General features: G+C 41.5%; 1 protein-coding gene across 1 annotated transcript; it reads right to left on the bottom strand.

Moving 5' to 3' along the window:
* Nucleotides 1-379: 379 nt before the first annotated feature.
* nsg2 (neuronal vesicle trafficking associated 2) lies at nt 380-16460 on the bottom strand. The gene is made up of 5 exons (XM_027026391.2): nt 16271-16460; nt 15640-15798; nt 12219-12332; nt 2043-2153; nt 380-1474 (listed from the first exon to the last, which is right to left on the bottom strand). Exons 2-5 carry the CDS (start codon nt 15766-15768, stop codon nt 1283-1285), a joined length of 546 nt encoding a protein of 181 aa, XP_026882192.1. The 5' UTR covers nt 15769-15798; nt 16271-16460; the 3' UTR covers nt 380-1282.
* Between the last annotated feature and the right edge of the window lie 64 nt (nt 16461-16524).

Genomic DNA, 16524 nt, shown 5'->3' with positions numbered 1-16524 from the left:
GTAACATCATTGTGTATTCCATGTAATAACCCAGTTTTACATCATTATATAATGATGTAATCACATAATGACATCAAAACACCATTTAGCAGCTTTTATCAACAAATTGACCTGCCTGTAGCAACTTCCCCTAAAAATTAGTTGGTAACACTGCACAGGAAAATCTGAGATTCACAATTTGTGAATACACGGTCTTGTATTATGAACACACTATTGTATCTTGTGTTCTCATAATTTAATACAGGCTTCTTTTATATTTACCACTGTTGCAAATGCCCCAACTTGCCAAAATCTTAATAATTAACATACTAAATTCAAAATGCACAAAACACATAATCTGTTATGTTGTTTTAACATAGTGACCTAGCACAAACATACATAATGTCTTGTATATCTTTTATTGTTTAAACCTAAAGGATACACAGTCAAAAATACCCAAGGCTGTGCTACATATCAACTAACAACAGCACGAGTTCAAAATCTTTTCTGACAACAGATATAAAAATGGTAATGGCGCAGGTCTGTGACTAAACTAGGCAGAAAATTGAGCTTTGGCAAAGGGTTCTGCCATAATCATCCCAACATCCAAGGTTTTTCTGGGCCCTGGATTATTCTCTATAGGTTGAAGATAGACTGCTGGCTAAAGCATAATGCAAAGCTCAGAAGGCCACTGATAATCCAATGAAAAACATTGATCATCTTACAAGGTGTCTTATGGCCATACACATAATGGGTCTATTTCTGCTCATGAGCTATTTACATTTGGGCTCAAAGGAGGAACCATAACATACATTTACCATGTACTCAGTCACCAGTCTATGGTAATATCATATTTAGGTTATTATTGTTATTAATATATCCCACATAAAAATGAGTTTTACAAGTATCTTGACATAAAATCACAGAAACTGTATGTTTCAAAATAACTGACGAAGTTTCCCTTATTTGCATCATGCCTTTCACAATGAATTGAACAGTCACCTAACTACAAGGGTTGCTTACAGAGCTGTTGTTTGAGATGAGTCAGTGACACTCACAGACAGTGTGGGAAAAACATTTCGGACAAGTCATGCCTTTGTACAAACAACTGTCTGATATTAAATACAAAAGAAACAGGAATTGTACAATAAAAATAAATAGTCATAAATAAATCGTCATACATGTGAAGATCTATATAAATAAAAAGAGAGAAAGCAGGAGAGGACAAAAACGGAGAACAGCAGGGGACTCAGGTGGAAAGGAGGCAGGTCCGGCGACACCCATTCGGTGAGCAGTAGTGCCCTCATTGGCTGTCAGTGTTGGGAGGCTTGGCGTCATGCTGGGCACCGGCAGCCGGGAGCCAGGGTGAGACGGAGCGAGAGGTGGTCTGCTTGGCCATGCTGTAGTGGCTGATGACGGTGTAAAAGCGGCCACGGGAGTTGCCATCCTGGGCCGAATAGTAGGCCTCCAAGGAGGCTGGGATGCAACGTTTGTGCTGTCAAAGGTGGGGCAGAAGCAAGTCACAACATGTGGGAAATAAACGGTCCTCCTGACTCTCTCCACCTTAAGTGTTTTTCTTTTTTCTTTTTGTTTGCCACACCATCAAACTCAGGGCAGCAGGTCCCAAGGTTAATTCCAGTCAAGGAATTCAAGGACTTTGGGATTATAAACCTTCCAGCAAGATAATCATGCATAATATCTTTTGCTAGTACACTACAGTTACCATTACTGGTTTGTGGTCTTTAAAACTTGATGCGTTTAATATAGCATTTCCTAGAAGGTTGCTTCAGAGAATCTATTTGGCAAACATGGCTTAAATCACTATAGGCATATTATAAAATTACATTGCTGAGGTGAATTCAATTTTGTGGATTCTTTAATAGACTGTGCCAAGTTACAGGGCCAAATTTGATCAAGTGCCCATTAGGCCTGAATCCAGAAGATACAAAGACAGATGTGAAAATGATGAGTTGACTTTTTTTGATATTTGTTTTTTTTAAGCGATATATTTTATTTAGTTAAGCCACTACTAAGGAGCCAAAATCTTATGCGCACGTACTCACCTTGTACACAAAGCCATCCGGGCAGGTGTGGTCATAAGTAAAGGCCTTATACACCACCAAGAACACTATGCAAGCAAGGAACGCCAAGGCCAGAACAATAAGGATAGTGACCTGTGAATGGAAAATGTAACATAACCTTAGCAAAACAGTCATGGGTGTTTCAGACTGGACACCTCATCTCAGACTACATTCATGAATGTTATTGTCATTATGGGTAATGAAGTGTTGTGGCTATGCTGTTCACAGTATGTGTGAACAATTATTTTTTTAAAAATAATAAACAAATGCTTAATGTAGTTTTTACTCTTCCCTAAAAATGCATGTGACAAGCATCACATTTTTGCCTAAAGCTTTTTTCAGTGATGTATTTTTACCTTGTGGATTTTCCTTGTGAGCCAATAATATGATGAAGATGTTAAGATAAATATCTTTAATTACTTCTCACATTTATTAACTTTTATTTTGGTAGAAATCTCATAATAAACAATAATGAAAAACTATTTATCTTCACCTGAGAACAAAAGTTACTGCAAATTTTGTGAGGGGTACAGAGAAAATAACAGAAGAAACTATGGACATCTGACACACACACACAGACATGCGCGCGTGCGCACACATACACGCGCGCGCACATACACACAAGCACACACACACGTGCGCGCACACACTTCTAATTTATTTCCATCACTGTCAGCATCAGACACAGTCCCTTTACAAGACATATCCCAATCTGTCAGAGCACATTTGCTACAACAAAGTGATGCAAAGAAGAAATCTACAGGCTCTTCAGAAAACTGTGCCTTGCAGGAGCCATTTCTCGACCAAAACTGACTATTTCGTCAAGGGGCATTAGTGCACTAAAAGGGTGGCAATTTCTAAGTTTTAGCTCCACTATCAGAAAATGACTAATTATAATTATGCAAATGAGTTGAAAAATAAATGCGAGACAGCCGGATGACCCTCGCATATTTGAATACTTTAATGCAATGAAAGGCTGTATGCCAGCTTTAGTAGTTTCTTTTGTTTCTTGTACTAAGTTAAGCAATGCTTCATTTAACATGGATTAAAACTATCCAGAGTGAGATGAGTCATTAATGAATTATAGGGTAAAATGAAGGGGAATGTGCTCTTATAAGAGTGAAAAGTATTTTTAAAATTGTGCACTTGAATCCACCTCTTGCAGAACAAACACTATTATACAACATGTAAGATGTCCATTGTTTCTATACCTGAACATATAAGTACCAGTGTAATTTGTCAGTAGTATATACCCGTCCAATAATTTCAACATGATGAGTTTGAAATGAAAGGTACAGGGAAAATACTAAATATGCTCCAAATACACTGAAACCTTTGTTTAATGTTTATGATTCCAGTGGGCCTTGATGCATTTAAGACGATATCAAGTTTAAAGCTTTTTTATAAAACACAGAAAGGATTTGTCCTTATCTGGCAAAACTTTACCTGAATATACAGTGTTCTTCACCTTGGGTTTGGGTGGGGTTTTTATGCAGATGCATCATTTTTAAGCACACCATGTTACATCGGCTTTGAGGAAAGGAGTGACATTATAAATCGTTTCCATCCAAGCACTGGACATTATATTGCCCTTGTCTGGGGGTGATGCGCTGTTTAGGGGAATCAATCAAAACCCGCTGTCTGCTTCATGTCTTTATCTGCCCATCTCCATTTCGCACCAACACTGAGTTAATAAGGAGCCATTTTTTTCTCCTCCATCTATCCATCCATCTATCCATCCATCTGTAATCCATCCATCCTCTCGCTATCAAACACGGCCATGACCTTGCCTCTGATTGGGCCAACTTGTGACATGCCGCTAAGCTGTGCGATGGATGATGACAGGCAGCATTCACAGTCCTTCCGTACTGCTGCTGACAACCCTCGTCATATAACCAAACCTGACAACCTGAATCAACAATATACTGCTTGTGAATCACATAAACCACAGCAGAGTCTCCATCAGTTGCATGGTGTTGACTGTTCACTTTCAACCTGCTGTGTTCTTGAGGAATGAATCTAAGCATATCTCCTCTTCCTGCATTTGCACACTAAATGCTTCCAGACATTTGCTTCCTGAGAAATGATGATTCCTACACAGCTTACTTTGGAGACAGTATAAGCCTCTTTACTCCAGAAGAGAAAGAGACAGAATGCATTTTTGATACCAAATACTATCTGCTGGAATTTACTCAATTCCTGGACCACTCAGGGATGTTAATACTTAACAGTCGTTCACTGTGGACCACAACAAAAGCAGGTTATAACACACACCAGACTGTCTAAAGCTGGAATTGAGGAACAACATATGAGCCACTTCGGTGCTCAGCTGCTCCTGGCTACAGTCTCTAGTATGAGCATTTAAATAGTAACATCCATCACGCACTGGAAATAACCTTTCCACACACTAGAAATAAATTTTATTTAACTAAAGAAGTTATTGCCACAAGATATCAGGTTGTGGAAAGTGGACTACGGAAGGTTTTTAAAATATTCAGGCAGCCACAATGTCAGACAGGAGACACAAAAATGCTTGATATGATTTGAGGTGAGGTTTACAGGTTTTGTGGTGGCGAGCCTTGCATTTTGAATTTGATTTCTCATCTGATGCTGATAAAATCGGAGCCGTTAGAGATTGAAACATTAAAATGTGCATTAAAAATAAATCAATAAATAGATAGATAAATAAATAGAACGTGTATACTCCTTTCCTGACAGATGGACATAGACTAACACATATGTCTCAAGTTCAAGTTTGGTTTATTTGTCACATACATAGTCATACACAGTATAACCCGCAGTGAAATGTCTACTGGAAGCAATACGGATTACAGGTTCCTCATTGTCCTTCTCTCCTCCCCCCACTCTTCGCCTTTCCTTCATTATTCATTCCTTGATTATTATTGATTATTATACACTTTTAATTTTAAAACATCTTTGTGAACATTGCCCCACTGTATCCCATCTTGTGATTCTTAAATGTTCAGTGTGATATCCACATTCATTACTGGGAAAGAAAACAAACGTTTCGGTTATAATCAAGCCTACAACATATTTATGCCTGGTATGATTGCTCTTATAAACTGGATTAGCAAAATTATTTAATTTAATATAGGTCAAGTCTTGGCTAAGATTCTCTCTTAAAAGAGTTCATCTCCAAACCCCTATGAATGCAGCAACCACTCAGTCAGCTCCTCCCCACACAACACAAACACAGCCTGAGCACTTTCCATATGCTTTTGTGCTCCATCCATCACTCTCTCCTCAGGGGGCCTGAATGGTGCTGAGAATCATATCTATGTCTAATAAATAAATAAATCAATGGATCCCTGAGCTGGAGAGGAGAAAGGGATGCTGTCCAAAAAGCAGCCTGTTATGAGCCAGGCCGGGCACCAAAGCCGAAATTTCCAGCTTTTGCTGTCGCTCAGCGAATGCCGCTATAGAAAATCGGCTCTTGCTGCTGTCATGTCCTAACTTGCATCGCTGAGCAATGAAGATTAAATGAAGAAGACAAAATGAGTTAGAGTGATAATCCTACAGTTCAGATGCCTCTTAGGTGTTGTGAATGAGACAACTTGGCAACCAGAGATGCTCGGGTGTGGGCAAGTGGGGGGGGGGGCGTGGCTTCATGTGACCTTGACGCCAGAGAGGAGGGTCATGGGAACAGGCCTCCAAAGACTTTGTTTGGAGTGCAACCACAAAACCATAGTGTGCTCTTTGTAGAGTCCATAGGACATCTGGAGTTATAGTTATCAAACCTCTCAAACAAGGAATTTACTGGCCTTCGTAAAGAAAAATGGGAGCAGAAAAAATAAATGTCTGCCCAGCCTACATGAGATCTGAGTTTTAGTTGCCTCATTTCGTGAGTACTGGGTGGAAGAAACTTAATAGTAAAATTTTCATATATACAACAAATAACATTTAACAGGGAAAACCTGGGCCACCGTCCAAAACAAAAGCCACCAAATTGCTGAAGTTTCATTTCTACTGAACATAAAACAAATGATGGCATGAGTGAAAAGTCTCTAACAGGCGACAGTAACAGTGCCACCTTCTCTGTGAATTCTGTTCTAATTACTGTATGCTAATAGAAGCCAATTAGCCTGAGAGGGTGTGAAGATACAGAAGGTGTACAAGAGAAAATTACCTAAATAAATAAATCAGTAAAAATTGTTAAAGTTCCATCCAATGATCCAGAAATCCTGAACATCCACACTAACAGTGTATGGTGCGTGCATTCAGACATAAACAAGGCCAGCACTGATGGGACAGTGTTTGTTCTGTGGAAGGACTGATTAGGTGCTAAGCACTGTACTGCTCCTCAGCACTGCGGCCTGCTAACAGGGCTCAGAGGATATGCAAATGAGAAGAATTTGCATGGCTAATGAGCTGACTCCATGACTCAATGTTAAGCTGTTAAGAGTAAAGTGTTCTTCATGTGAAAATGTTGGTCTGTGAAACCTACGGAAACAGCTAAAACATTCCAGAAATCTTATTAAAAAACAACTTTCCTTATTTTTGGAGATGTGAGAAATCAGATTATGATTCCTTGGTCTTTGCTTTCCAAAATGACATCGAGGGCCAGAAAAGCCAGATCTCATGATGTGTTATACATTCAGGTCATACCGGCAAACCTCAGCTTCTCAAGTGAAACTGACCTCAGAACAGACTCATGGAGTGCGCATGGAGCCTTGCAAAAAGAGCTTTACTCCGACACGCTTCGTTCCTCAGTGGCAGAAGCGTACATTCCTCTGAGCACCCCTTTGGTTCGCAGCACTGTACTGCTCCCTAGGGAGGCAAGCTAAAGCGCCATGTGGTAGAAAACCCCTGCTCTCCAGGGCAGTCTCCCCAACACAGGTGAGCCACTGGCCATTCTCACCATTAGCCCTGTTAACACCATACACTCCAAGAAAATAAGTGTAGGAGACAGTGGGAGTGACGCTGCCACAGCAAAACTTGCTCTGTCGCTCTAATTGCTCCCAGGGCTCCCAGATGAGGACAATACAGTCCAACACTGGACAGACAAGAGGGCTACAGCATGAATGTGATAACTGTGAGTCAGCTTGTCCTCTTTGTTCCTGTTTTCCTTGTGCAGCATGGCAAAAAAATGAAAAAAAGGCGAGGCTTGCCATTTTGTAAGCAAACTGGCTTCATGTTAGCTGACCAAATCCGGCTGATTTTAGATCAGCTGTCAGGTCAAGGAACAGAGGAGCATGGTCAACTGAAGAGCAGTCAAGCTTCCAGATTTAGTTATACGGCTTAGAACAAAGACTGCAGGGTGAGATGGTGCTTCCGAGGATGTAAACGCCATGTTCAGTACATTGCTGATTAGCACTGGTAACATCATTCTTTAAATGGGGGATAAATTAGTGGTAGAAATGTTTGAAACCATGGCCTGTATCACTGCGTTTTGGTGAGGCCAAGTCTGCAACAGAACGAAACAGTCTAGCAACCTAGAACAATATGAGAGAACAAAGGGATGCAATTATCATTGGCGTCGGAGGTCTAGCCACAAAAAAAAAAAAAAAGCATAGGGGTGGGGGACAGCTCCGTTTACAGCATGCCTTTTTGGTGCCAATGAGGGGGGTGAAATTTCTTTCTTGAAGGCAGGAGGCACAAAAAGGCTGCAGTGGTTCTCCGCTGATGGTGAGAAGGTGAGATTAATCTGCGTTCAAACAGAGGAGAAGCCATCTGGCCTCATTAATCATCTCCGACACGGCACGCAGAAAACGTCCCGTCCCCCATGGCAGCTCAAATACGCTGTTCCTTTTCAACGTGACAAATAATTCCCGTAAAGTGGTCAAACCTTTGCCACAAATCTAATGATTTCTCCAGGTCATGGTAACATAATAGTGAAGTTATGTGGCAATATGCAATATCGCGCTTAATCACTGTGAGGGGTGGCTCGTGGCTAATGGTAGCTGATAACAGCACAGCGGAGTCTAGTAATGATTATCACAATAGTTAAAACCACCCTCTGAACAGCAATAATACTGTAATCAGTCTGCACTGCTCACCTTGCCTCTGTCTGGTACTTTGGCAGGTGCATGAAGAGTTATTAGAAGCTGAGGGTCAGGAACTATGAGTCAGTTTATTCTACCAACATACCAGGTCATCTAAAAATCCTGATTTCACATATGAATTTCCACTTCATCTTCAGTCTACTGAGAGGAACTCCATAAACTCCATACCTTGTACATTTTTAGTATTTTCTGAAAATTGTCTTACATCCAGGCAACTCTAATTCAGCACAAAATAATACAAATCACACAGTATAATAATACAAACCAAAAAAGAACATAACAAATCTACCAATAGCTTACAGTTAGTTATGCAAGATCTTTCATACAGGTGACACTGACCAATAGTACAAACACACTCACACACACAAACCCACAAATCCCTAATTTACATATTGCATATATTTCCTATTTAGCCTTTATTTGCACTTGCCCCTTATTTAGGAGTAAAACTGATTGAGGGATCTGTCTTGCTTTGGGTACTCTAAGTCGTTACTTTACATTTGTATAGTTCATTGCATTCAAGCTGCCTGGTGTTATTAAGCTCCACTGACAGAACACATCCAGTCTGTGCACGTGAGGTATAATCACAATCATTCGCCAAGATCAATCACTACTGCAGCAAGAATCTGTAGCTCCGGGGGTCAGACACTGACAACACGACGTTTTCCCACCAAATGAACGATTTGTCAAAACCAATCAATGGGCAGCGTTTGAAGGAGATGGTATCCGCTATTGAGCAGTACTGCGGTGAGCCACGGCAGAACAGTTGCTTGGAGAGTAGGCGACTGTCTGTGTCTGCAGGCTCACCGAAACGATTGGCTACTCTTCTAGGGTTGGGCAACTGGCCGGTCACAAATTACGCGTGACTGAGGAGAAAGGGTTGACGAGGCAAAACGAAAGTAGATTGTCTCCTCAAGCGGGCGAGAATTGTGAGCTGGTTTCAAAGTGCCGTTGTGACGGCCAGTCTCTTTATGCCAGCGACATAAAGTTATAGTGTGCTAAAGATAGCAGGCTAAGATGCTTACTAACTTCTGACTGGCTTAATGAGTGGTCTATGGAGGATCATAACAAGTGTTGTTTTTTTTACTTGTTTGTTTGTTTGTTTGTTTGTTTGTTTCTCTCTCTCTCTCTCTCTCTCTCTCTCTCTCTCTCTCTTTCTCTCTCTCTCTCTCTCTCTCTCTCTCTCTCCACTTCCTTCCCTCCCTCATCTTCCAGTGAAATTACACAGAAAGCGCGAGCTCTAGAGTAAAAAGTCTTATAATCATGTAATAGGTTCGTGGCACAAGGTAAATTATAACTGACATTTGATTTTGTGTTTAGACCTTTAGAAATTTTACAAAAGCCTGCTTTTAACAGAAACGTGAAGGAAATTCACCTTAGGCTATTTTACCACTGAGAGGACCTTATGACTATGAGCAAAACCTACCGTAAATAATTGCTAATGCAACTGCCAAGAACAGGACAGTACAGGATTGTCAGAGCACCATCTGTAATGCAACCTACAGTACAGAGGACACACACGCTGAAAAAATGTATCCACTCTCTGCGGTGACCTCACAAAGCCTTGCTGCAGGTTGCTAGTGACTTTTTCACCATTTGATTGGCTCAGGCTTTACTCCCAAAGCATGCCACGATGCCAAAAGCATTTTTTTCATCTTTTCTCTCTCTCTCTCCTCCTGCCCTCCTCTTTCTGTCTCTCTCCCTTCCCCTCTTTCTTTCTCCCCTTCTCAGTGGCTCTCTCTCTCTCTCTCTCCCCCTCTCTCACACACTCTCTCAATCTACCCCTCCCTTGTTTTCTCTTAAGGGCAGATAAAATGGTAGACTAAATAAGAGCCTTGAGGTCTAGGCTGTGTGTTAGGAGCTCAGTGCTCCCCTACTGAGATGGTCTACCTCCCACCGATCTTCTCTGGTTCATTCTCATTCTGCTGGCCTCTCCCGGAGATTGCAGTCCCGGCTCAGTACCCTCTGTCCCCCCCCCCCCCCATTTCTTTCTTTCTTTCTTTCTTTCTCTCTCTCTCTCTCTCTCTCTCTCTCTCTCTCTCTCTCTCTCTCTCTCTCTCTCTCTCTATCTATCTATCTATCTCTGGTTTGCTGTCTGCAAGATATTCGTCCATTCAGCTCCGGAGATGCATGTCTGAGCTGGGGATTGTGGGACTATGTATTGGGATTAACCAGTTATTTATTCCACAATGCACACAAGATTGTGTGGTGTGGGGGTGTGTGGGCGTGTATGTGTGGAAGAGGTGACACATGCCTTGAAGCTATTCATTAGCTACATGTATTATTTTCAAGCTGGACTATTAACTGGTTTACAGCACTGCACTGACCTAAGGACCTAAGGAAGTATGTTGCAATAGTATAGGACAATAGAAAAGTTAAAGCACGCTGTGGATGTGTGTGTCCACATGTATCATCTTCTTTTACAGGGAGATTTTCATTTATTAAATAAATATTAAATAATAGTTTCTAAATATTTAAATAGAGAACTTTAACTAAGTGTTTCACAAACAGATAAGTAGAGCAGAAACATTATTCTTTATGTATCTCCCTTTGACATAAATGCCATGAAGTCTATTTTCAAGGTCCAGATAAGCAGCACACTGTGAATAGGGTCACTGACATTTTCAAACACACTTTTCTTAAATTACATTGGCCACAGCTATAAATATCATAGCCAATATGAGATAGAGGTTCAAAAGAAGTATGTCCATTTTAGTGCATAAAAAGTTTAATTCTATGCTATTATGCCTCGCCAAGGCTCTCTCAAACAGTTTAGATCAGATATTAGTTCATCGCAGTAAAGAGTGGGAGGTGCTGATCAACTGTACATATCATATGGCCATTTCCATGACCGCGTCTTCCACAACCAACCCCCCTCAACACATTTTGGCCAACACATGCTCTCACTGAAGGTGCTATCTCTCCCTTCTCAATTAAGCAGTCTTAATTCCCCACTTATTTTAACATGATATGTTAATATGTTCCACTTGGCTACATTAGCTACCAAGAGACTTTTACTGTTCTTTGTTTTGAACATTTAATGAAGGGGAACGTTCCTCCTTCCAGTGCTTGTGGAGCAACAATGGGGAATATGGCCCCCCAGCGGGAGACAGCAGACATCAGAGCCGAGCGATTAGCTGGGTCCTCCCGCACCGTGGTCCTTACAGCAGACATCCCTATGAAGAGCCCCTCTGAACAGCTACAGCCCTGTGGCTCGAATGCAGCCTGACTCGCTCGACACCAAGCTAAGAAAAAAACAAAAAAAACCAAGACAAGGCCTCGGTTGGAACCTCCCTGGTGAGTGCTGAGCTCTGCTGAGAATACGCTGGAGATTTTCGAGGTCACGCTGTCTTTGTTTGTTTGCAGTGGGAACCTGTGGTGGGTGGGGGTTTGTGGGGATGTGGGAGTCACGTGAGCTCCATGCCAGGGAGCTTCATTCTGCCTTGCGGTCATAGACCCTCTTAGACAGACTGGGAGCTGTGCATTTGTGCTGAATTTATAATTCGTCCTTTTCCTCCATCAGCTCCTCCGGTGACCTTCACTGCCAAGGCAAAACTTCCGACTGAAGTCCTCTGCTCATAAACTCTGAATTAATTAAACCCTGAAGATCTATGCTGAAAATATCTTTCTGGCATGTACACTGGACAGTCCTGCCTCAAAACATCTTTAGATATCTCAAGCCAGGATGTTTGAAGGATCAAAGACAGATTAAAAAGAGACTGTATAAACCTTGATTATGGACCTAGGTGTATATCCCAACTCAGTAACATATGGAGAATGAGATTAAAGAAGCATATTTTAACTTTGTACTTAAATCATGTGAAAAAGCCATCAGGAATACAAACATCCCTTGGATTTCAGTTTCCACCCACAAAAATAATCAGTGAAGATGTTAGTAATATTGAGCAAGTAACTGAATCCCTCCATGATAAATCTCTCCATGTAAATTCTTGAATTTAGAATTAAGAAGCCTGAAGAGTTGTGCTACCATGAACAGCCACCCAAGATAAGTAGGCTCCAAGGTGTTTTTAGAAAACCCACAGAGATCTCCACATTCAGCCATGAACAATACTGTACTTCCTTAGCAACCGTTATTGTTTCTCATTGTGTTTGTGGCAGGAGAGCTGAGCTGTACCTTCAGTCTCTCCGATGCGCTGTCGGTGAAGCTGATGGTGAACTCCTCCACCTTGGGCAGCTTGGCCTTGTTCTTTTGCTCCGTCTGGTATTCGGATCGCGTCTTCACCACCACCTGCGCAAACAGCTGGTAAACATCGCTTGTATGCACACAAACAATATCTTGGATATCTGTGCCATGAGATGGGCCAGAGTACTGGTCAATTTTATTGACCACCTCTTTCAATAAATGTGATCCTGTTTATCTGACCATAAGAGACACTGAGTTGAGATAGAGACGCTCTCAACAGTTCCTTTATTTTTTAATTCTAAGTGTCTGTTGAGGGGCTATGTGAAGAAGGTTTGACCTCGACTGAAGGCACCTCTTAACCTGCTTGAGTTGAAGCATCTTAAGACCATCCCTGTGGCTGAGCTCATGGGAACACTGAGTCACCGTCAAAGCAGAGTACCTGCACATGAGTCCTCCACTTAAGACACTCCATAATCAAACTATCAGCTCATTTTAGACTTGAATCTCTGTCGTATCAGAACCCAAGTGTCTGATAATCAGTGGATGAATAATACCTCTGCAAGACTACAGCTCACCATAGACCTCGAGTTTCCCCACTTAACTTCCAAGCAGTCTTGATGTCATCTAATGTCCCAGACACCGCAGGACGAGTCTCAGACACTTGCCATGAATCCCGCGATTACCACTTGTCTGTCCCCTTTCCAATTACTCTGACATTTCATTTTCCTCCAGCATTACCATCTTATCTGCCTTCATTTTCTCCTGCCTGTGATCCTGTGCCCTTTAAGGCCGTCCCGTTATCATTAGCCTCATGCTCCTGTTTTCTCACCTGCACAGCATACAACCTAAGCCTTTAGGCAAAGTTATATGGTGTCATTTTCTCGTCACTGATTTGAGTTTTTTGATAATGCCAGATTTCAGACACTATTTGTGGACTGACTGGACTCACCTCCTCAACTGTGCCCACAGCACAGGCAATTGGCTCAAACCAATTGTTCTGTGTGATTAGGAGATGACAGAATAGGAATGAGATGATGACAAATTATCTGCTTGTGATCTGCAGATGGTTTGCAGCTGATGAATGTGGTCATGTTGAGGTGATTCAGTTTTAAACTGAGGATTTAAACCAAGTTTGAGATTTTGGATTATGAAAAGCCTAGTACAAAAGGCTCCTGGTATGTACAGAGTCATTCTAATGAGTCGAAGAAAAAAAAGGCTTCTGACAGCTTGTTCACTCTCCAAAATCCAAATCCTCAACTGAGACTTTAATTTTGATAAAACTTGCTTATGCTTAAAGCATATCATTAAATGATTATTATTGGACCTTTAGGTTTTTCCCCTAAGCATATTTTCAAGTGTGTTCATTGCAGCTGCCATGGCAACGTCTACATCATTTGGTGTCATGACTCATGGCCATCTGATTACTATATGCAAGCCACTTCACTCATATTGGTTACTGATTTTCTACATGACTAATGATTATTATGGGGAGCTGATCTGTTCTTCCTCCATAAAAGCCCCAGATTTAATTATATCAAATGCAAGTGGTTCTGTGTTGGTTCTCCACCTAAGTATGATTTCTGTAAACAGCAGTCCACAGTAGCAGACATGGTCAATCTTATCCCTGATCACACTGCTGGGTTAGTGAGCACTGCCTGTCCAGTTCCTCATACAAAATAATTTCCTAAGACCCCTGTAGCATTACAAATTCATTTTAGATTATTCACAGAGGTGTTTCCAATAAGTCCCACTGCACACTCCATGCTCCATAATGATGGTTGTGCTACAGTGGGTTTGGGAAGCAAGACCCTGGTCAGTGGGTGTTCGGGAAATCTAGTTGCCTTGGTGAATAATGTCTGATTATATTTCTCCTAAATTGCCTTTAGTCACACGTATAAAACCAATCATGACTCTAATGCTAAGTACTTCCATTATATTAACTGCAGGCTGTCTGTTTGTTCTCACAAATGAAATGTTAGCACTTAGTCATGCTTCCGCACACCAAAAAGGGAAAGGTTCCTTTTAATCTACACATTCGTCTTTGCAGAAGCATATAAAGACTAACCACGCCTGACTGCATAAATGCTCCCACACATATGGTGGTCTTACTGGCCTTCAGAAGGTGTTACTGGCCAAAACAACTTAAAGATATCTACCAAAGCTAATGAGACATAGCCTTGAGAGTGGTCTCTGTAAAGGCCCTGAAAATAGCATGTTCACTACAATTCACATTTTAAATCCCATAGCACTTGTCATTGAGGATTGTGTGCTGCTTAAATCCAGGTCAAACACCCATTTCAATAATTACAATCTCTCGCTCTAAAAAATATGGTGGGCTAGGGAAAATGTTTCAGTCTTACTGTGCATATTGCATTTTGTCAAAACAGCCACCCAGATTTAGACAGACCAGAAAAAAAATTATACTGCACAAAGGGATAAATAGCTCAGATGGCAGTGCTTCCTTCATTCCTATTCTGTGAGAACTGCTACTCAACAGCTTTTAGAATAGAGAGGAGAGTGTCTCGGCGGCACACGGAGAAGTGTTAATAATCCAACACATCTTCTTCGCTCCTGAGCTGGCACCAAACAGACGCTGCAGCCTCCATGAGGCATCCGAGACAAAATGGCTTTCTCTCTATGTCATGCAGGCCAGTAAAGCATCAGGCTCCCGGAGGACTATGACCGTCCCATGAGAAATTGTGGATGGGAGTGGGGGTGGAAGTTTGGTGGCTGGCTTGAGGTTGGAGAGAGGTCAGGGTGCTGCCTGTGGTGTCCAATCAGATGTAACACAATGCTTTATTATGACTACATGAGCCTGGAGAGAGAGAGAGAGCGTAACGGGCCACTTCAGTTAGCAGGTGCACGTTATGATTGTGCTTCCCTCAGCAGAATCCTAATGAGAACTGAAACATCACTTGGTATAAATGTCACACTGTCTTCACGTGTGTAGCTCTATGTGACTGTTTTTAAATCTCAACACTGACAGATGACCTGGGTGTTTGCCTCAATGAGGAGAAGAGCGTAGAGATCTGAACACACAGTAAATGGTAAATGTCAACAAACAGCCACAAATATCAGTGTGGACATGTGAAAAATCCAGCATACCTCCCTTGCAGATTTAATAGCTCCTACACTGAAAAATATGTGAATATAAAGCTATTTTTATTCTTGAAATCATGCAAACAACAGATTTAGATTACCAAAAGAACATAGCCAAGATGTGACAGTACACCTAATAATTAAGGGTTAACCTAATTATACTTTTTGGTCTTAAAGATTGACTTCGACTAATTTAAATAACATCCTACTGGGAGACATAAGGCGAAGGCTATATTAGTCTGACCTGATCTACGTCTGGTGACAGGGTTATGTAAGGTTTGACGAACGGCGTAAGACCAGAGGTGCATCTTACCTTGTCTGGCGCTTGGTACTGAAGATTACTGACGTCCAAGGGCGTGATGAGAGGAACGTTTTGAAATCCGTCCTCGACGCTCACTGGTTTAGCTCCTTTGTCGTGTAGATTACTCCCAAGTTTAACCATCTTTATCGAATTATCTTACTTTTCACCAGCCTGCAGAAGTAGATATGGAAAACGGTATATGTGAAATTCGTTTTGTTAAAACCAAAATTACAGGCCATATTCTTATGGCCATATTCTAAGACAATAGTCCCTTTCAACTAAAAAAAAAGACACAACCAAAATAAAAAAACCACACACACAAACATTTTGCCTGAACGTCTACCAAAACCAAACGAACGCATCTTTTATTTAACTTAACAGTCAGATAAATCAAACGTCAGCCTTTAAAGAAATTCGCATTAATAAACTAAATACTACGCTCACGCAGACAAACCTTGTCTTTCTTAACTGAGAGATATAAAGCTATTTATACCAATACCTACATTTCCTTTAGTTCGTTCAGATAGAGTAACATGAGGACAAGACAAAATAAAAACATCCGCACCCTTTTATGCCTGGTTATCGGACACAATTGATCTCACACCCCAATAAGACACCCATACATAAAAATATATATACTTACCTAAACAACTCTGCTGTGGCTCTTTTTTGTCTTTTTCTCAAAATTTACTCGGAAAAACGGAGCCGGGCGGAGATTACCACGCGTCGAGATGGAGAGAAACGGGGAGTGCGCGTTGCTGATGCAAAGAGGTAGACTACGCTCCCGGAAAGCTGCAGGAACTGGCGGCCGCCGTCCAGCCGCTCAACGCTCCAATCCGAACACTGGCTCTTAACCTCGCGTACGCTGTGGCGACGCCGCTAGGGGGATCTCAAGGA

Source organism: Electrophorus electricus, chromosome 6 (assembly GCF_013358815.1).
Source record: "Electrophorus electricus isolate fEleEle1 chromosome 6, fEleEle1.pri, whole genome shotgun sequence".
NCBI lineage: Eukaryota > Metazoa > Chordata > Actinopteri > Gymnotiformes > Gymnotidae > Electrophorus > Electrophorus electricus.
The sequence above is the reverse complement of the archived record's forward strand: the minus strand, read 5'-3'. Positions and strand labels throughout refer to the sequence as shown.